The sequence below is a fragment of the Macrobrachium rosenbergii genome, chromosome 21, assembly GCF_040412425.1.
Source record: "Macrobrachium rosenbergii isolate ZJJX-2024 chromosome 21, ASM4041242v1, whole genome shotgun sequence".
In the NCBI taxonomy this organism is placed as follows: domain Eukaryota; kingdom Metazoa; phylum Arthropoda; class Malacostraca; order Decapoda; family Palaemonidae; genus Macrobrachium; species Macrobrachium rosenbergii.
In genome coordinates this window covers 44158772-44181968 of record NC_089761.1, presented here as the reverse complement: position 1 = coordinate 44181968, position 23197 = coordinate 44158772, and the positions used below count along the sequence as shown (strand labels likewise).

General features: G+C 35.5%; 3 protein-coding genes across 4 annotated transcripts; all 3 read right to left on the bottom strand.

Annotated features, from left to right (window-relative positions):
- Positions 1-500: 500 nt before the first annotated feature.
- On the bottom strand, positions 501-1776 carry LOC136850060 (actin, alpha skeletal muscle-like). The gene has a single exon (XM_067123613.1). It carries the CDS (start codon positions 1721-1723, stop codon positions 590-592), a length of 1134 nt encoding a protein of 377 aa, XP_066979714.1. The 5' UTR covers positions 1724-1776; the 3' UTR covers positions 501-589.
- Positions 1777-5722: 3946 nt separating this feature from the next.
- LOC136850059 (actin-2, muscle-specific-like) lies at positions 5723-8912 on the bottom strand. The gene is made up of 2 exons (XM_067123612.1): positions 8781-8912; positions 5723-6995 (listed from the first exon to the last, which is right to left on the bottom strand). The coding sequence occupies exon 2, from the start codon at positions 6961-6963 to the stop codon at positions 5827-5829; it is 1137 nt and encodes a 378-aa protein (XP_066979713.1). The 5' UTR covers positions 6964-6995; positions 8781-8912; the 3' UTR covers positions 5723-5826.
- A 7044-nt stretch (positions 8913-15956) lies between these two features.
- On the bottom strand, positions 15957-19401 carry LOC136850051 (actin, alpha cardiac muscle 2-like). Of its 2 annotated transcripts, none has more exons than XM_067123605.1 (2): positions 19269-19401; positions 15957-17230 (listed from the first exon to the last, which is right to left on the bottom strand). In XM_067123605.1, the coding sequence occupies exon 2, from the start codon at positions 17195-17197 to the stop codon at positions 16064-16066; it is 1134 nt and encodes a 377-aa protein (XP_066979706.1). In that variant the 5' UTR covers positions 17198-17230; positions 19269-19401; the 3' UTR covers positions 15957-16063. The 2 variants fall into 2 exon arrangements, with proteins under 2 accessions (XP_066979706.1, XP_066979707.1); XM_067123606.1 differs by having other exon boundaries at positions 19228-19291.
- Positions 19402-23197: the final 3796 nt, after the last annotated feature.

The following is a 23197-nucleotide window of genomic DNA, read 5'->3' as shown; positions in this document are numbered from 1 at the left end:
AATAGCGCTGTAGCGTTTGTTGCTTTATATAATGAGCGACAATGATAAATATTTACCTATGATGAACAATTTCTGCTGCGCATTGTATTTGACACCTGAAGCCTCAGTCAATGCACTGTTACAACACAGAATTCGTTTACCACTGAGAAAACGTAAATGATCATTTCGGGCAGGTGGGCAGAATCATTAAGAGGGATCATTAAGTAGCCATGTAGTATGTAAGTGTTGTTCATTATTAAAATTGCCGAAAAAGGACAAATGTCTTGACCGAAAAAGGGAAAGGATAGACGTTATTCATGAAAGCTAAATGAACTACATTAATAAACTATGACGGAGTACTTATCCCTGATATTATAGCTGGTTCTAGCATGGTTAATTTTAAATAGCAAAAGCAAAAGATTCTGACATAAGAAATATGAAATCACAAAAATATATCACAGTCAAACCACAAGATCAAAATGTTATATTTACATTGACATGGGGTTAACTTAAACAAAGTGACGTAATCATAATTTATTTCCTGTCGTAAAGTACCCATAAAAGATGGAATGAAGTTACATTTAAACAAAGTGGAATCTTTACGTTTTGCTTAGAAGCACTTGCGGTGGACAATACCAGGACCAGACTCGTCGTATTCCTCCTTGGTGATCCACAAGGCCTGGAAGGTGGACAGAGAACCAAGGATGGAACCACCGATCCAGACGGAGTACTTCCTCTCAGGGGGAGCGATAATCTTGATCTTGATGGTGGATGGAGAAAGGGAAGTGATTTCCTTCTGCATTCTGTCAGCAATACCAGCATACATGGTGGTACCACCTGACATGACAATGTTGGCCAACAGGTCCTTCCTGATGTCGATGTCGCACCTCATAACAGAGTTGTGGACGACCTCATGAACACCAGAAGATTCCATACCAAGGAAGGAAGGCTGGAACAGGGATTCAGGAGCACGGAAACGCTCGTTGCCGATGGTGATGACCTGACCGTCAGGAAGTTCATAGGACTTGTCAATAGAGGAGGAAGCAGCAGCAACGTTCATCTCACTCTCAAAGTCCAGGGCGATATAGCAAAGCTTCTCCTTGATATCACGGACGATCTCACGTTCAGCGGTGGTGGTGAAGGAGTAGCCACGCTCAGTCATGATCTTCATCAAGTAGCAGGTGATGTCACGACCAGCCAAGTCCAGACGGAGGATGGCATGGGGAAGGGCGAAACCTTCATAAACAGGTACCATGTGGGTTACACCATCACCAGAGTCACAAACCTCACCAGTGGTACGGCCAGAGGCATAGAGGGAGAGGACAGCCTGGATGCAGACGTATGTAGCTGGCATGTTGAAGGACTCGAACATGATCTGAGTCATCTTCTCACGGTTGGCCTTGGGGTTAAGGGGAGCCTCAGTAAGCATGGTTGGGGATTCCTCAGGGGCAACACGAAGTTCATTGTAGAAGGTGTGGTACCAGACCTTCTCCATGTCGTCCCAGTTGGTGATAATACCATGCTCAATGGGGTACTTGAGGGTGAGGATACCTCTCTTGCTCTGGGCCTCATCACCTACGTAGGCGTCCTTCTGACCCATACCGACCATCACACCCTGGTGACGGGCGCGGCCAACAATGGAGGGGAAGACAGATCGAGGAGCGTCATCACCGGCAAAGCCAGCCTTGACAAGACCGGAGCCATTGTCGCAAACGAGCGCCGCCGCCTCTTCTTCGTCACACATGGTGGTGGTTGGTTATGGGTTCAGCTGCAAACCTAAAACATAAATAAATAGGAAAAAATCAATAAAAATGGTTAAATTAGAATATATTTCATCGAAAACGGAGATTACATCAGATTAATTTTTCTACCACCCTACAAAATTGTATTTCTTCCTTGTGACCGATCTGATTCACCGTGTCCTTTTCTCTCTCCTACTCATCATATATTAGATTAACAGGGACATCAAAATAGAAGAGTTTGGAAAATACTAGAAAATTTTTAAAAAATTTACATTGCAATTTAATTATGCAAAAATAGGGAAAGGTAAATGCAAAGGTTAGATGATGGCGATAGATTATATGCAGAAAATGACAATATTTGTGTTCTGTAATAGTTATTACTTAATTTCTCTAAACAACAGTTTCCAAAACATTACCATTGGTTGTCGTTCAAAGCACAACGATTATTGAAACGAAAAACTCTCAATTTGTCGTGATTTAAATGCTAAAAAAAAGCTGTGATAATATAACATATCGCAAAGATACTATCTTGTGCTGAAAAAGCTATTCTCACTTATTTGAAAAATACTGCATTTTCCAAGCACTTCAAAATACATTCATACTATTGAACTCCAACAGAAGGAAAATTAACAATAATGATTTATAAAAGGTTGTTAGGGAACACGGAACCTGTTGTCTTCCTCTGCGTTCCCTTAGATATTAAACCAACGTACTGACATGATCGATTTCGATTTCGGTAGCTGAGCCAATCTCAGTCTCTTCACCATGAAATAGACACTTTGCATATAAGCAATCAAATTAGCAAAGAAAGACGGTAATATATTGCTAAAGAAACGGTATAATTGCCAAAAAATACAATGGTCAAAAACAAGTCAGGATTAAGGGATAGGCTAACACAGATAAATATTCGTGACGAAAAGTATGGCCTAGGTCAACTTTCATAAAAAAAAAATTATCACGTCGACTGTTATTTACTGCAACATAAAATATATGGAAACACAATTCTCAATTTCGAAAGTTATCTATTTCGAGGTCAAACGCTCTGCTCTTATTAACATGCCAGCTTTGTTAGATTCTATCCAAAGCAGTGACGCTTCTTAAAGGAAGCACCACAACGTGTCTAAAAGTCTGAGTTATGAAATCTACTAACAAATTTATGAGCTTTCACACTATTCGCAAGATAGGTCTTCAGCTTAGGCTGCGGAGGTGCCTTTCAAAAACTGCTAAAACTCCTGAAAATTATCGGTATATACATATACATACATACATACATACATACATACATACATACATACATACATACATACATACACACACACACACACACACACACACACACACACATATATATATATATATATATATATATATATATATATATATATATATATATATATATATATATAAATTTAAAATTGCACTTTTTACTCAGAGTACATTACACACACTCCAGACAATCATACATATACATACATATATACATATATATAATATATGTATGTATGTATGTATGTATGTATGTATGTATGTATGTATGTATGTATGTATGTATGTATGTATATATATGATTGTATTATTGTGGATTTATATATATATATAAATATATATATATATATATATATATATATAAATATATATATATATATATATATATATATATATATATATATATATATATATATATATATATATATATATATATATATATATATATATATAAATCCACAGCAATATGACGTCAGACAGACCACTTGCTGTTAAAACGTTCTTCCCTCAGATTTGGAAATTTTAAGCCAATAATTCCACGTCAAAACTTGAATTAACGAGAGAGGAATGATCCGTGAGAAGTCCACAAGGTTCACGATTCAGTGACTAAGAGACCTCCTACATAGGTTTTTACTTAATTACCACAGAACGCTTGAAGGTAAACTTTGAGAAGCCAGACCTACCCTGTCGGAGTCCAAAGGAGACTAAAGAAACTCAGAACAGAGTTTTTACTTATATACTGAAACGCCAACCTGCTAATCCTATTTTATTGCTTCATTTTTTTTTTTTTGGACATTTTGCCAAGAGATTGGATTTTAAAATAAAAAAAATAAAACACTAAAGTTGGCAGTCTAAGTTAAAAAAAATCAAAATAAGAAAAGAAGCTTTGTCATGAGTCACAGTATCTTAGGAATCTTTCTGTTTGTTGTTGCATCTGTTTGGTTTCCGCTTGGATCCATGAGAAGTTTGCTATATTTAACTCTCGGGGATTTATGCTAGTATCGACTGGCATGAGAGGAAGAACTCGAGATCTGCATTAGACAAATAATCTGGAATAAAATTAAATGTTTACGTCACTGTTTGTAAAGTACCAGAGTACATGCATACATAGTTAATGCTTTACTCAAAGAGTGGGAGTAGTCTTGCTAAATAAATAAGTGGTTAACGAAATGCTCTGGCGTGAAATTATAAATAATGCTTGCTGTTGCAACAAAGAAAACGGGTGCTTGTTGAGTCTATCTTTAGGAACACTAAAAATGAGATCACATAGCGAAAGAATTATACCACACTGTATTATACTAATTTATATTATTTTATAATAAATATCAAATAACAGCCATAAGACACAAATATTTTCACGACAGAATGAGACACACTGCAGAGTAAAGATATATTCAATACGGTAGCAATATCTAGGCGGTAACTATAGTGAAACATTTCGAAATCTGCTTGGCTTTGTAATTTACAAATGAAAAATGAAAATACAAGTTATTTGTATTTACAAGGAATAGGCAATAAGTGGCCCACATTCTGATGAATTTTAAAAGCATACAAATTCGGCTTACATAACAACAAACATATAAAAATGAAAAAATGAACATTATCAATATAATGGTCAAAGACTTCAATCGAGGGCCAGTAATTTCCGAGCTTCAGCAATAAATTACCAGCGGATTTTCGTCAGCTTTGATTCGCGGGTCGCCATTTTGTTGGGCTTAAGGAAAATGGGAATTGGAGAAGCAACGCTTTCGTTTGGTTCTCTCATTGCATCATCCTTCAGAGTTGAAATTAATTCCTGCATTTGTGGAACACTCAACCAATAAATAACAGTACCCCAACGCCACTACCACCCTAGATTTCAACAGTTTACTTATCAACGCCGATAGTGAGTCAAATCTAATCGAAATGACGATACTGGACACTATACGTTTTTTTCAGTGCTTAACATCTTAATTTTTTGCGCTTCTAATACAGGTACCTAGATGTACCATTTCATAGTCTATTTTGATGTCATAACTATCAGTAAGCATACTAAAAAAAAAAAAAAAAAAAAAAAAAGTAAAAAGTGCGCCGAAGTTTCTTCGGTACAATCGAGTTTTCTGTACAGCATATAATACTGTATGAGACTCTCAGCCACGGCCCGTTGGTGGCCTGTGTTGTTGGCACCTACAGCCGTGCCAGACGCACGATCATGGCTAACTTTATTCTTAAATAAAATAAAAACTACTGAGCTAGAGGACTGCAATTTAATGTTTGATTATTGGAGGGTGGTTGATCAACATACCAGTTTGCAGCACTTTATCCTCAGCAGTTTTTAAGATCTGAGGGCGGATAGAAAAAGTGCGTACAGACAAATCCATCTCAATAGTTTATCTTTTACAGAAAACTAAAAATCTCCCAGACCGACACCTGGGCCTGCATCCTAGCCTAATCACGGTCAGCTGTGGCGCCACTGTCAATCCATAAATTCAAGCAGGTCTTTAATATATTTTGAAAAATACATATATACTTTAGCTATCTATAAAAATTAGTTAGTGACAGATACGTGAGGGATCCGAGATCAGTAATTCAGCTACTTCTGTTGATAGATATTTTATGGATAATTATCAGCAATATGCTTCTTGGATACACTGCATAGTCAAGGTATATATTAAACTAATTTCATAATTAAGTAAAGATCAAATGTGAGTGCCGTGCTATAAGAATGCAAGGTGGGTTAAAATTAACAGAAAAAATGAAATACGGTAATTTATTAATGAACGTAATTACAGTCTTAAAGAAATATAAAATGGCATCTTTTTTGCAGTTTGCTTAGGTAATATTGTTCATTTAATTTTACTTAGAAGCACTTGCGGTGGACAATTCCTGGACCAGATTCATCGTATTCCTCTTTGGTGATCCACAAGGCCTGGAAGGTGGACAGAGAACCAAGGATGGAACCACCGATCCAGACGGAGTACTTCCTTTCTGGAGGAGCGATGATTTTGATCTTGATAGAAGAGGGAGAAAGATTGGTAATTTCCTTCTGCATCCTGTCAGCAATACCAGCGTACATGGTAGTACCACCAGACATGACAATGTTGGCTAATAGATCCTTTCTAATATCAATATCGCACCTCATAACGGAGTTGTGGACAACCTCGTGAACACCAGAAGATTCCATACCAAGGAAGGAAGGCTGGAACAGAGATTCGGGAGCACGGAAACGCTCATTGCCGATGGTGATGACTTGGCCGTCAGGAAGTTCATAGGACTTGTCAATGGAGGAGGAGGCAGCAGCAGTATTCATTTCACTCTCGAAGTCCAGGGCAATGTAGCAGAGCTTCTCTTTGATGTCACGGACGATCTCACGTTCAGCGGTGGTGGTGAAAGAGTAGCCACGCTCAGTCATGATCTTCATCAAGTAGTTGGTGATGTCACGACCAGCCAAGTCCAGACGGAGGATGGCATGGGGAAGGGCGAAACCTTCATAGACAGGCACCATATGGGTAACACCGTCACCTGAGTCGCAAACCTGACCAGTGGTACGGCCAGAAGCATAAAGTGAGAGGACAGCCTGGATGCAGACATAAGTGGCAGGCACTTGGAAAGTTTCGAACATGATCTGAGTCATCTTCTCACGGTTGGCCTTTGGGTTAAGGGGAGCCTCAGTGAGCATTGTTGGGGATTCCTCAGGGGCGACACGGAGTTCATTGTAGAAGGTGTGGTTCCAGATCTTCTCCATGTCGTCCCAGTTGGTAATGATGCCATGCTCGATGGGGTACTTGAGGGTGAGGATACCTCTCTTGCTCTGGGCCTCATCGCCGACATAGGCGTCTTTCTGACCCATACCAACCATCACACCCTGGTGACGGGCGCGGCCAACGATGGAGGGGAAGACAGATCGAGGAGCGTCATCACCGGCAAAGCCAGCCTTGACAAGTCCGGAGCCATTGTCGCAAACGAGCGCCGCCGCCTCTTCTTCGTCGTCACACATGGTGGTGGTTGGTAGCGGAGTCTAGCGAAAACCTGAAATATGCAATAAAATATATCGTTCCACCTGCAGTAACAGCTGTTTCGGAAATCTATTAATAAATCTGAACAAGTTATGTCTTGAGAAACAACAACTCATATTACCAATCAGACATACACCAGCCCAACCACACACCCATCCACCCACACACATACAGTACACTCATATATATAAATAAAGACAAAATTCACGATGGAAAGAGAAACACTGGAGCGCTACGAGGCATTTCGACTGTCGTCCTTTACTTATATATTCATCACGTTCTAGATTTTATGATTCAGTTACTCGTATATATATATATGTATATATATATATATATACTGTATATATATATATATATATATATATATATATATATATATATATATATATATATATATATATATATGTGTGTGTGTGTGTGTGTGTGTGTGTGTGTGTACAATATATGCATAATGAGCAACATCTTCACAATCAAAATATAAGGATAAGAGAGAGAGAGAGAGAGAGAGAGAGAGAGAGAGAGAGAGAGAGAGAGAGAGAGAATATTACCGCAACACTACAAATAAATAACCATGATAATAAAAATAAGGTTAAACCTCCAACTTAAGCTTAGTCATGTAAATTGCATATTCTCTGCTCATGGTGCGGTCTTCATATAAGTCTGAAATTCTTAATGCACTAAAGTACACATATATATGTAAGTCGCCCGCACATCTACATACTTCAGTCTGAACCAGGAATACTTGGACTAATACTAACGGAATGGAGTGTACCGTAAATGAAAAGGAATAATATATATAAAAAAAACAGCCATTAGGGAATCACCTAGCATGCTCAGAAATGATAATAGCAACATTGCCGAGTAAGTTAGGCCAGCATTTCGAGCACTGCTTTTAACGGATCTAAAATATTGTAGCTTGACGTTTAGGATTAAAAAAAAAGAGAATCAATGGTAGATGTGAAGATCCTGAAAATGGTGGAAAGCATTGCGATAATCTAATAACCACTGAGAAAGAAAAGGATGCAATCAAAATAAAAAGGAAAACCTGTCTATCTGGGTCTGTAGGATCACAAACAGTGATCAAAGACTCCAGTGAAGCTCACGCTTAGGAGTTTTCTTAGATCTCGAATTTTGTCTATGATCTGATAATTCATTTTCTTTCTGGGAAAACAAAGCCACAAATTGAAGCATGGTTCTTCGATACACTTCTCCTTAATACTGATTCTATATGTGATCTTATGCAATGTAATCCACATAAAAATTGTAATCAACAGCGAAGTTCTCCAGCGTTGTCAGTGCACTGATTCTGTTTCAGTTATGTACACTTAATGTTAAATCAGATAACCGTTGAGCTACAATCAGTGATTTATAAAACAAGAAAAGATGTGGGTCTGTCTCTCGATGTGCGGTGAGTGTAGCTTTACTATATAAAGCAATCACACATTTGCTCACATAAAAGAAGAAAAACTACTGAATTAGGAAGCCGCATGGTGGGCAATTAATTTCCATTCGCTAGTGAGAGGGTGACAGACAAGCAGTGAATGACGACAGGAATAACACCCGCTTCTAAAACATGACTGACAGTCATGTCATGAATAGATTCAAAATTTCTGCACCAGTCTGCTTTTACACATTTTCACTAATGTAAAAAAAAATATACGTGAAAAATCCTGCCCCAACGAAAAACAGGTTCTCAGTTTCGATTACCCCATTCAGTTCTATAATATAATACAATAATTTTCTACACAAAACACGGTTTTACCGGTGAGGCACTAATCCCAATAGAACATGAACTTACTGCGTGGGAGTCCCGAGAAGACTAGGGCCATAAGCTGGTGACCATTCCTTTATATACAGAATTGTCTACGGCTTAAGCCTTTCTCAGTGCTCATTACTTCTCAGACATTCTGCCAGGAGTGTCACAAAAAATGTGGTCAAATTTAGTATCAGGCAATGTGACACCTTCTTATTTAGCAGTGTTGTAGAGAAGGACTGCAAAAAATAATGTTTTTGTGTCAAAAAACAACACCAGGAATTCCTCTATTTATGTTTGGTGTGACAATACAGGGGCTGTAAATTTAGTGACCAACATACCTCTGTTACTGTCAATTAACATTCACAGAAGAATTCTAAACCTTGGGTTACAGTAAGATATTTAATTAAGATGGAATTTTATTTTCTTCAGGCAATAAATAGGCACAGAAACGAGTCGGCTACTTGCACGAACCCCTCCAAGAAGTAACTTTGAGAGGGTCACCTTCATTTGATTTGCCAGAGTTCATTCCCTTCTACTGGTAACGTTCTAGTTATCTTTTTTCCTAAAACTGACTCAAATGTAAGCACAAACACAATTGCTCTTAAACGCAAGCCTCTTGTAGCAAGGCATAGCGATAGGCAAAAGATATGTATATTCTTTTGTACACAAGCAAAACACTTGCAGTCATATACACTAACACACACACACACACACACACACACACACACACACACATATATATATATATATATATATATATATATATATATATATATATATATATACACATATATATATATACATATGTATAGATATATCATAAATATAATATATATGTGTGTGTGTGTGTGTAATTGTATCAACCACAATGTCTCCTTAACATCCCCATTTCTTCGCACTCTTTTGGATTCGCTTGTCACTACAAAGCCTAGGATCTAAATGGAGAAGCGTATCCAAAAAATGCGGTTAGTATAATTACATAAGAATCTGTTAATAAGTGATCAGTAGAATATATACATATATATATATATATATATATATATATATATATTGTTATAAATTTAAAGCTGAGGTCTTGCTAGATTAATGGGGTATATTAGGATGATACGCATCTTACCTTAATTACCACAAAAATCTGGACTCTGGCCTTGAGGTCAGCTAAAATAATAAACAACAAAACACAGCTGAAGGCCTACTTCACGAGGGGAGTGATTAGATAAACTCTGGGGTTTAACTTAATTCACTCTGTTTACAAAAGAAAACATATCAGAAGTGTGATAGCATAATTCTGGTGCAATAAGGTGAAGAGCAAATGATGGGGAATTTCCTGGATGGAATACAATGGGTTGCATGCTTCAAAGGGTGTTGAAAACGAAGCAGTGGGGACCACTACACACAAGTTGATATGCAGATCCACAGCTGAATACTCCTAATCTGCAGTCGAAGCACTAATGGTTACTCAACCAAAACTAGTACCATAATGAAGGAATCGAGGAATTGCATAGAAGATGCCTAGACTGAACTCGATTCCAGTGACTCGAATATCATACAATTACGTTACACTTCTCATCAGTGCTTTGCAAATTAAACAGCACAAAATATAAAAAGCAATACAGGTCTCACTATAGGTATACCACACCATGAAAACAAAAAGAAATTTGTTGAAGGAGAATAGGGAATGTGGCTGACAAAAAACCTTAAATCCTGGTACTCTATCTTTTTTTAGGAGCTGAAGTTCTCTTCTTATGAGGGCCAGTGAGAGGGAGGGCTAGTGAATTAGTTCACAACAAAAGTTACTTTGGATACTGCCAGCCATGTGTTGGAAATAGGCAGTTTAATAAAGCAAGGGATGGACCTCCATCCTCTAGGGCCGCCTGTACAATTCTAAGAACAAAAGTCTCTCTCCAAGGCCCTTTATAGCTTTGGGAACTACGTTTTCTCTCTTCCTAGGTGGCGTTGCGATCGCTCTGCCCACATGGAAATGCAGGGAGCGTGGCTGCAGTTTCAAGATGGCGGAACGCACGTGTTCAGCCCATCAGCCTTGGGCGACGATCAGCTCTGATCAGGTCCGCACCTGGAATTAAGGAATTTCCGGCAGCACTTGGACAAGAGAGAGATTAAAGTGGTTTCTCCCCAAAGGCAGTGGTGAGAGAGAGGTTTTAGAGGCGAATTTGCCCACAATGAATCATACCAAATTGAATGAATGAATTGTTTAGTCCTTTTCCCTTTGACTTATTGCATGGAAGATGGTGTATGAGAGGATACCCTTGGTAACATATATATATATATATATATATATATATATATATATATATATATATATATATATATATATATATATATATATATATATATATATATATATATATATATATATATATATATATATATACTGTATGTATATAAATATATATATATATATATATATATATATATATATATATATATATATATATATATATACATATATTACAATGGGACACCTAAGTTTTGGGGAACCCTCTGTTTGATCATCAAGGCTACACAACATCAACAAAAACCAGAAAACATTAAACGGCAAAGAATTGAGAAATTTAATCAAATATGCAAATATACGCAATATAAGGGAAATTAATGAAATGAGATATTTAAAGAAAATATAAATAAAACTGAAATATAAGTTACACACCACTTAACACTAAAGTATGAATACGAAAATAAGATGAATAAATATGAAAAAAATAACTTATAATAAGAATTCTGAATACTACAAAACCTACAAAAACATGTTATACATCAATTTGCAAATAAATTATATAAAAAAAAACATACCGCCCAGTAAAACATCAAGCATGCTGAGTAAGACTTGATCTTAGTCTTATTCAGTAAGTTTTGTTGTTTTACAAAAACCGTAAACGTTGACTGTTGTAATTTCAAGCAATCATCGTATACTCATATACTTCAGTACCTGTAATCTTTGCCCATTTTTTATCTGTTTTCTCCTAACATACTTTCCGTACTCCCACCTTATAAAATTCACCGGTCCTGCTTACCCCTTCCTCTGCAGTCTGAACTTCCATCTGAACTTTCGTTTTAACCAAAAAATTATCAGATGGGCTGTACCTACGGAATCTCCACTTCTAACTATTACAATCAACAACTGGCTCTTCCATCTATACTAAACTAATTGCAAATCTAAAAAACTCTTTTAACCATCTTCTCTGAAAACTTTGCACTTCCAAGAATCAAACCTTTTTTCCACACGGTTTCTCCACTGTTATTTGTTACAGGAACTCCATATCTATCTACAATGACATCTCATTCTGTTCCCGTCTTTGCATTTAAATCACCTCAAATGACCATCCTTTCATACTATCCAGTTCCTGCAAGGCGCATATTTAAAATCTACCCAAAACACTATTTCACCATCATTTTTTTCCAGCCCTGGACTATACACACTCACCATGACGAATTTTTCATCTATCACGCTCAATCTTATCCAGTAAAATTCCGAAGCTAATACATTTGTAATCTTTTACTTGTCTCCAGCGTCTTCCTGATACCACAAACACTATACCTGCACTGGCTCTACACTTTTCAGCTAAACTAGAAGCACTCACCATTTGTCCTTTCCTAAGTGCCCATCATAAATCATCTATTATATTTATTCTGCAACACATCTATGCCCATTCACACGAGAGAAAGATTAAGAGCGAGAAGTAACTGAAATAATTAAGGGCATATTATTAAACATACATTGGTAAGTGTATGACTAGATGTTGATAAAGTATGACAATAGAAGGATTGATAGGAGAGGTGCATTCTGAGTTCAGTCAGATAATAGTAAAAGTTTGGAAGTGTTAATATGATGAACATTCTTAAACAACGTTAGAAAAATTAAGGTAAATGGGTTAAATGGAAGCCAGGAAAATGGAGAAGAGATTATCGCGGGTGATAATTGAAGAATGGAATGGTTTACTCACGTAGGTGTTTGGGAGTAAATGTAACAGAGAGGTGAACTGCAGAATATGCAAAACAAGGACAGCAACAGGATCTTTACAAATGGTTTGCAAGAGCAGTGGATTACCTCTCAAAAGCAAATGATGGAATGAATGAAAGAATTCTTGGGCCAATTATCCTCTATGGGAAAGAAGCATGGGTGCTGTATTGGAATGAGAGAAAAGACAGGGGCTATCGAGATAAACTAATTACAGAGAATCAAAATATTTAGCACGAGTTAGTAGAAGGCTGAGGATATTTTGAGGGCGTTTGGTCTCTTTCAGAAAATGGAGAACAATAAGTTTGTGAAACGTGTTTGTTCTACGACAATTCAGCGAGGAACTTGGAGAAGAATACCGAGAATTTTGGTAACCTGAGGGAGTAGAAGATGCTGTGTAGGGGAGGGGCCTCGACATCAGGTACTCGAGAAAGACTGCAAGAAAGGTATGAGGAGAAGGGGAAAAGGGGTTAGGTAGTACGGGAGTGGAGGGGTGTACACAAGTTATTCATCAAACGAAATACAGAATATACCTTTTTATTTATTTATTTTTTATTTTTTTGTCAAATGGAGTTCCCTCTAAAGTCAGGGGCTAAAGAATGAACATAGACAGTATTACTGCTTTGTTTCTCTCTGCACCTGACCCTTATATATATATATATATATATATATATATATATATATATATATATATATATATATATATATATATATATATATATATATATATATATATATATATATATATATATATATATATATATATATATATATATATATATATATATCCCCAATAAAGGGGAGAGGACACACACAGATGATGTACAAGCTGTCTATATTCCAACGTTTCGTAATCGTCCATACAATTACATCATCAGGGCTGTTAAAATGAAACATAAAATTCCTTGTAAAATCGTAAAAACTAAAATAAAAAATTATGAATTGAAAAAGCTGAAAATTATTCATACAAAATTTCAGAAATATACACAATATTAAAATTCAAGAAACGAACAAAATTTTAAAAATATCTACATTAAAATGAAAGGTAACAGAATATACAGTAAACTGAAAATGAAAATAGCCGTGAAAGCAGTTACAGAACAAAAGATTAACGACCGACCTAGAAGAGTGACAGCGTTAAACTAAACGTAAACATAAAGAGAAACAACATGCCAAGATAAATACAGAGAGGAAGACGTATGAGTGCTTAACGAAGGAACAAGTTGTTTAATGAAATGTGATTCCAGAATAACAAGATCTTGCGGGTTGTTGGTATGGCCTAAAATGCAGAAGTCTTTATTATCTGCATTTATCTTGACCTGTGTTTTTTCTATTTATGTTTACGTTTAGTTTAACGCTGTCACTCATCTAGGTCGGTCGTTAATCTTTTGTTTGTAATTCCTTTCACGGCTATTTTCATTTGTAGTTTACTGTATATTCTGTTACCTTTCACTTTAGTGTAGAGATTTTTAAAATTTTGTTCGTTTATTTAATTTTAATGTTGTGTATATTTCTGAAATTTTGTATGAATAATTTTCAGCTTTTTCAATTCTTAATTTTTAGGTTTAGTTTTTACGATTTTACAAGGAATTTTACGTTTCATTTTAACAGCCCTGATGATGTAATTAAATGGATAATTCCGAAGCGTTGGAATAAAGACAGCGTGTACATCTGTGCGTCCTTTTCCCTTTATTGATGATTTTTAGCATGGATTGACTCCTGACTCCTTACACTAAACCATATATATATATATATATATATATATATATATATATATATATATATATATATATATATATATATATATATATATATATATATATATATATATATATATATATATATATATATATATATATATATATATATATATATATAACTGTTTAACGTTTTCACAAAGATATGGAACATGATGAATGTATAGATAAAGGCAAGTGCCACGGAGGAAGAGTGAAGCAACGGAGTGGTTGCTAGGCATTTGGACACACGTTCCTTTTCTAGCAGACTCATAAAAATATAAAAGGGCACAAGAGAGCTCGTTTAATTGACAGATGACATACAGATATCCTTGGGGATGGGGATTATAAGGAACAGAAGCACCTGGAATCCAAAGCAGTTGAAGAATTAGTGGACCTACCAAAGCAAAGGTAAATCTTTGAGAGGTTTTACAAAGGACTAAACCCAACTGGCCTTGGAATGAATAAGCTGATTATATATTTATAAAAGTACAACACTTAATCCAAAACTGGCCTTGGAATGAATAAGCTGATTACATATATATATATATATATATATATATATATATATATATATATATATATATATATATATATATATATATATATATATATATATATATATATATGAAGTGTTGTACTTTTATAAATGTGTAATCAGATTATTCATTCCAAATTAAGTGTTGTACTTTTATAAATATGTAATCAGCCTATTCATTCCAAATTAAGTGTTGCACTTTTATAAAAACATAATCAGCGCATTCATTCCAAAACCAGTTTTGGTGGTCAGTCTTTGTGTTGTACTTTTATAAATATGTAATCAGTTTTCGATCAAGCTTAAAGAAATTAAAAAAGCATGTCCCAGCAGAGGAGGATGGTATTCATTTTTGCAGATAAAATGCTAAAATTAACAGCATCCTGTAATGAACGCCCAACCTCGTGGTCCGTGCCCTTATATTCTCATCATCATTCATTATAATAATGATAACTACATTTTAGCTGGAAAATTTTGTTTCCAGAAGCTACTGCTAAAGAATTTTGTTTCTCATCCTAAGTCTAAAGTCTGTTCGCATTCCAATAAGTTGTTTTTTCCATTTGATTTGTTGTTTTCTATCAACTTGCATTCCTGTTCTTCCACAAAATTGCATTTAGGATTGTGATTTTAAGGATATAACTTCTCCTTGCCTCGCTTTCAAGTATTTTAGGTATACAACACATGAATTCAATTATCTGCTATCTCTACTTTTCATACACTGTAAAAGGTCATTTCTGTTATGTTCATTCTCTTTTCAACTATGACAAGGAATCAGTTCCAAAGGGATTCTCATAAAAGGTAAATTATTTCAAGTACCCAGCTTGAAAATATTAGTTCAATACAGTAAACAGTTATGGGAAGAAATCTTTACCTCTTTAAAGATTAGCATTTACTTTCAGACAAATATGCTACATGATAACGCATATGAACATGCAAATACTTTAATAGTGATTGGTTATATGAAAACAATATCTCCTTAATCATTTATTTATTGTATAAAATACAAACAAAATAATATAAAAAAACGAAGTCTGCTTCACAGAAGGCAAGGAAGATCCCCTATGTGTACGATTTTTATTTAGAAGCACTTGCGGTGGACAATACCAGGACCAGACTCATCATATTCTTCCTTGGTGATCCACAAGGCCTGGAAGGTGGACAGAGAACCAAGGATGGAACCTCCGATCCAGACGGAGTACTTCCTCTCAGGGGGAGCGATGATCTTGATTTTGATGGTGGATGGAGAGAGGTTAGTGATTTCTTTTTGCATCCTGTCAGCAATACCAGCATACATGGTGGTACCACCTGACATGACAATATTGGCCAACAGGTCCTTCCTGATGTCGATGTCACACCTCATAACGGAGTTGTGGACGACCTCATGAACACCAGAAGATTCCATACCAAGGAAGGAAGGCTGGAACAGAGACTCGGGAGCACGGAAACGCTCGTTGCCGATGGTGATGACCTGACCATCAGGAAGTTCATAAGATTTGTCGATGGAAGAGGAAGCCGCTGCAACGTTCATCTCACTCTCGAATTCCAGGGCAATGTAGCAGAGCTTCTCCTTGATGTCACGGACGATCTCACGTTCAGCGGTGGTGGTGAAGGAATAGCCGCGCTCAGTCATGATCTTCATCAAGTAGTTGGTGATGTCACGACCAGCCAAGTCCAGACGGAGGATGGCATGGGGAAGGGCAAAACCTTCACAGACGGGCACCATGTGAGTGACACCATCACCAGAGTCGCAAACCTGACCAGTGGTACGGCCAGAGGCATAAAGGGATAGGACAGCCTGGATGCAGACATAAGTGGCTGGCACTTGGAAAGATTCGAACATGATCTGGGTCATCTTCTCACGGTTGGCCTTAGGGTTAAGGGGAGCCTCAGTAAGCATGGTTGGGGATTCCTCAGGGGCAACACGGAGTTCGTTGTAGAATGTGTGGTACCAGACCTTTTCCATGTCGTCCCAGTTGGTGATGATACCGTGCTCAATGGGGTACTTGAGGGTGAGGATACCTCTCTTGCTCTGGGCCTCATCGCCGACATAGGCATCCTTCTGACCCATACCGACCATCACACCCTGGTGACGGGCGCGGCCAACGATGGAGGGGAAGACAGATCGAGGAGCGTCATCACCGGCAAAGCCAGCCTTGACAAGACCGGAGCCATTGTCGCAGACAAGCGACGCCGCCTCTTCGTCGTCACACATGGTGGTGGTTGGTTATGGGATTCTAACGATAGCCTGCGATATAAAATATATAAGATAAATATATTTACTCAGAACTTAGAGAGACAAAAACAACAAATAATATTTTAAAAAGGCAACGTTAAGTGGTTATCATATTTGCAAAGAGTTTCTCCTATTCTTTTCTTTTTATCTATTTCAATAGTCGACCTGGGGACTTTTTCTCTTTATATGCATTTAGATATAACTACAAAAATAATCGCAAGGTTACATGAAGTAACAAAGTTCCTTAAATATTCTTACATCACTAACAAAGTTTATTTTGAAAAGATGTTTCTTATGTTAGCACTAGGTAGTTTGCCTTCGCAGTTCTAAGCATAAGAACATACTTTTTGTGTATCCAGTATTTAACCATTAAAATTACGCCCAACGCAGCCCAATACATCGTAATATTTATAGGTCTAATACAATACATATACAACTAGATCAGGATTAAGCGGAAGTGGTAACATGAATATAGTAAAGATGAATATTTAAAAAGACAGTTTTACAAACTGGATTTTTGATACTGACAAACAGAAACGTGAACGCTGTATTTTACTTCACACCAGTGGCTATTACTTGCTTAAAAATAATAACATACAAGAGAGAAACGAGAGATATAGAGATCAATTATCTTACAAATTCACTCTTAACTCATTCCCATAATGAAAATCATGATATCAAAGAATCATTGTTGTTATCATAGAAATATTATTTACTTCACTATTTCAAAGAAGAACATTTCTACGAATTTACTAGGAATATTTTAGAACAATGCAAACTAAATTGATTATGACAATCTTCTTGTGTTTCTAAAATTGTTCGATACCTTAGCTGCTATGTATGTGCTTACTGCTGCGTTAAATACATAACGATATTGCTATTGCTGATTATTATATATATATATATATATATATATATATATATATATATATATATATATATATATATATATATATGTGTGTGTGTGTGTGTGTATATATATATATATATGTGTGTATGTGTAGTATTTATATATATATACATGCACATATATATGTGTGTGTGTGTGTGTGTGTTTGTATGCGTATATACATATATATATATATATTATATATATATATATATATGTATATGTATATATATATATATATATACAGTATATATATGTATATATATATATATACAATATATATATATATATATATATACAATATATATATACAATATATATATGTATATATATATATATATATATATATATATATATATATATATATATATATATATATATATATATATATATATATATGTTCAGGTTCTTGCAGGTTTCACATCCGTCCACAAATCCTAACACCCTGCTAATCTACAATAATTCGACTGGTTCAGTTTAAAAGTTTCGCATAGAAGTCATAGAACGGAACAGTAATTGATATCTGTAGTTGAATACACAACAAAAATAAATCAATTATGAAGCGGGTTTGAAGTGCCTATTACAAAGCGAGCATAAGATGAAAGTCATACGAAAAAAAAAGCGATATAGAAATTCGAAGCCACTGAATAAATGGTTTTCCATTCAGTGTTCAATAATGCATACAGTGGGCTCATTCGAGATAATGATCGTTTTCGTATTATTCTTTTCAATGACATCTTTTATAATTTTGTATTAAAAACAGCAATTAGTTCAACCTTTGTCACGTAAACCTTAACAACATTTACTGACAGCGAGAGAAAATATCTGAGGAGCAGTGAGCTTTTATTAACTACTTGTTTTTGAGGTCAGAGGCTCAGATAGGAGCAGTGGACAAGATTCACGTTTTTCAGAAAACAGAGAACTTGAGACGTGCTGCAGTATCACTGAAAAATTACGAAGTCTTTACACATTAGCTGTTCCGTCCTTTACGAAAGTTTAATAAAGTATATACATAGTTCCATATAGACTGAAATTTTCACAGTAGTCGCTATACACAGAGTATCCATTATCGTAACTCAGTTTAACACAATCACTAATATAGACAGCCTTTCCGAATTACCACAAGACCAGAGAACCAGATCCCAAAGCCGTTGCACCTACCCTGCTTGAGTCCTACAAAGACTGAGGCCATCGCTTGATACTGCCCTCTTTATATACCGATCTGGGTGTGGACAAATCCCCGTTTATTACTTGCTGCGAAATATTTCAACAAGAGTAAGAAAAATGAGGGGTACAGCAATACCCCAAGCAAGAAGCTAAAGCACTTGAAGGCATACCAAGCATCGTCTGCAGATGTTTCTTCCTTTTTTTGATACAACCAATTAGAAACTGTTATGTCGTTGCGCGTCGGCGGCCATCGATTTGGATTATCGGGAGAATTCAAATTAGCAATACGCTTATTTAACAGGGGATAGAATTTCCTTTCATTCTTACAATATTGGCATATTCTAATCACTGCCAATGTTTAATAAATACCTGAAGTCACACAGAGTTATATATGTATATATATATATATATATATATATATATATATATATATATATATATATATATATATATATATATATATATATATATATATATATATATATATATATATATATATATATATATATTTATATATATATATATATATATATATATATATATATATATATATATATATATATATATATATATATATATATATATATATAAAAGATAAGATCCAGTCTGCTAAGTAAAGGACTAGTGTCGAAAGGTCTCGCAGCACTCCAGTGTTTCCGTTTCCTTCTTGGATTTTATCTTTATTTATATATTCATCACGTTCCATATTTTCGTGATTCAGTTATACATACATACACACACACACACACACACACACACACACACATATATATATATATATATATATATATATATATATATATATATATATATATTACAATGGGACACCTAGGTTTTAGTGAACCCTCTGTTCAATCATCAAAACTGCAAAATATGAACACAAACAGACACATTAAACGGTAAAGAATTGAAAAATTTAATGAAAGATGCAAATATACGCAATATACGGGAAATTACTGAAAAGAGATATTAACAAAAATATAAATAAAACTGTAATATGAGTTACACACCACTTAACACTAAAATATGAATACGAAAATAAAATTAATAAATATGAAAAAAATAACTTATATAACAAGAATTCTGAATACTACGAAACCTACAAAAACATGTTGTACAGTAACTTCCAAAAGTGAAGCTACAAATTTCAGAGGATTTCGTTCGAAATTCACTAAATGGCAACTATAACACGTAGCTGAAAAACTTATTTTTTTCTGCATTGAAAGCTCTATCAAGCAAAATAAAGCTAATATATGATGCACAAATATCAAATCTATGATATTTATAAGAATCATAAGAAAAAATTACGGCAATAGTAATTATTTCAAAGTATAGTAATTACTTCAAACTATAGAAACGAAAGAATTTGAAATTTTCGTTCAACACAGGATTACCAACATTACCGTTGTATATTTCGAGCAATGTGGAAACAAATATTTAATATCATAGTGTATTATCAATTATTTTAGCGAAGATGCATAAAACCATGCAAGTATCAATAGAATATAAAGGGAAAATCTCTGTAACATTAAACATAATCAACAGAGTTGGGTGTGGTTGGCAGTTCTGATTTTAACTTCTAGGACCCGACCATTCGAACTCTACCTCAGCTTTTGCTTCGGTTTCGACCCACGACTCAAACGTAACAATTTCTACCCAACCTGTGAATCACCAGCCGTGTCCTACTAAGGTGGTGGTGGTGGTGGTGGTGGTGGTGGTGGTGGGGGCGGGGGAATTTGCCCCAATACCCTCATCGCCAGCCAGTAATATTGAATAAACAGGTAAATCAGTTCCCTCCTTCATTATACTTGTAATAACTGACAGAAAGTAACCACTATTGAAAGGGTAAACTTGATTGCAAACAGGTTTTTTTACAGAACCGTTACAAATACAGAACCGTTACAAATACAGAACCGTTACAAATACAGAGGGCTTCTCCAAACAATAAAAGTGTTCGCATATCATTCAAGTCTAAGATCCACTAAGGTTGACCGAAAACAACTGAAAATTCATCTATTTGACTTCCTCACTTCCCCAGACTTGACTTAAGCCTAGCCTTGGCTTAGGTCTAGACTTCGTCATTTCCCCTGACTTGGCTTAAGCCTAGACTTCCTCACTTCCCCTGACTTGACTTAGGCTAGACTTCCCCACTTTCCTGACTTGACTTAGGCTTAGACTTACTCACTTACCTTGACTTAACTTAGGCCTAGACTTCCTCATTTCCCCTGACTTGATAATGAAACCTCATTAATGAAAAATCATGTTTACAACCATCTAGATATCCAAACAACTAATAACAAGCTAGAAAATATATTTCCTTGATTATTGAAATAGGCCTAACCATGTAGGCAATGCTAAACGCGCATATAACTTGGATTTCGTTTTTTTTTTTTCCACACCAACTTGTGTCATTTATATTTCATTCAATCAGATGCTAAACCTCTTTGAGCTTTATCAAAAGAAATCATAATAGCTTTCGATATGACGCTATAAAAGTAGAAAGATAATTTACAAACCACATTAGGCCAATGCTTATGCACTCGGTTCCTGCTGACACTCAATGGTGAACATTCGATATCACACACTGAGAGCCGTAGAATTCTACGGGGAAACTCTTTTGGGGGGGAATTAATTTTTGTTTTCTTCCTTTTATTAAACAGTTATTGAACTAACATCGACCATTCACTGGGGAAATACCTTCTGTGGTTCTACAGTTAATCACTGATAATTAATTATTATCAGATAAAGAGGATGACAATAACTGGAATAAAATATACTTACTGGCAACCCCACGAGTTTCTTAAGAAGTACAATCAATTTTGAAATTTGTAGCTTCACTTTTGGAACTTACTGTACAACAATTTGCAAATAAATCATAAAAAAAATATACCGCACAGTAAAACATCAAGCATGCTGAGTAAGACTTGATCTTGGACTTATTCAGTAAGTTTTATTGTTTTACAAAAACCATAAACGTTGACTGCTGTAATTTTCAGCACCCATATACTTCAGTATCTGTAATCTTTGCCCAATTTTTATCTCTTTTCTCCTTACATACTTTCCCTACTTCTACCTCATAAAATTCACTGGTCCTGATTACCCCTTCCTCTCTATACCTGCAATGGCTCTACACTTTTCTGCTAAACCAGAAGCACTCACCATCTGTCCTTTCCATTTCTGAACACTTCCCTATCACCTTTACCTTCCTATGTGCCAATCATAAAGCAGCTATTACATTTCTTCTGCAACAAATTTACGCACATTTACATGAGAGAGAAAGAGGAAGAGCGAGAAGCAACTGAAATAATTAAGGGCATGTTATTAGTATTCATACGCAAGTGTATGACTACATGTTGAGAAAGTATAAAGATAACGGAATGATTGAAAGGAGAAGAGCATTGTGGGTTTAGTCAGAGAATAAGGAAAGTTTGGAAGTGTTAATGTGATGACTGTTTTGAAACGTTAGAAAAATTAAGGCAAATGGGGTAAATGGAAGCCAGAAAGATGAAGATAATATCAAGAGTGTCGGCTGAAGAATGGAATGGTTTTACTCACGTAGTTGTTAGGGAGCAAATGTAACAGAGAGGTGATCTGCAGAATACGCAAAGCAAGGACAGCAGCAGGACCTCTACAAATGGTTTGCAAGAGCAAATGATGGAATGAATGAAAGAGTTCTTTCATTTTTGCATAAAAAAATGCAAAAATTAACAATATCCTGTAATGAACGCCCAACGTTGTGGTCCGTGTCCTTATATTCTCATTATCATTCATTATAATAAAGATAACTGCATTTTAGCCTGAGAGTTTTGTTTCCAGAGGCTAATGCTAAAGAATTTTCTTTCTCATCCCAAGTCTAAAGTCTGTTTGCATTCCAATAAGTTGTCTTTGCCATTTGATATGTTGTTTTCTTTCAACTTACATAT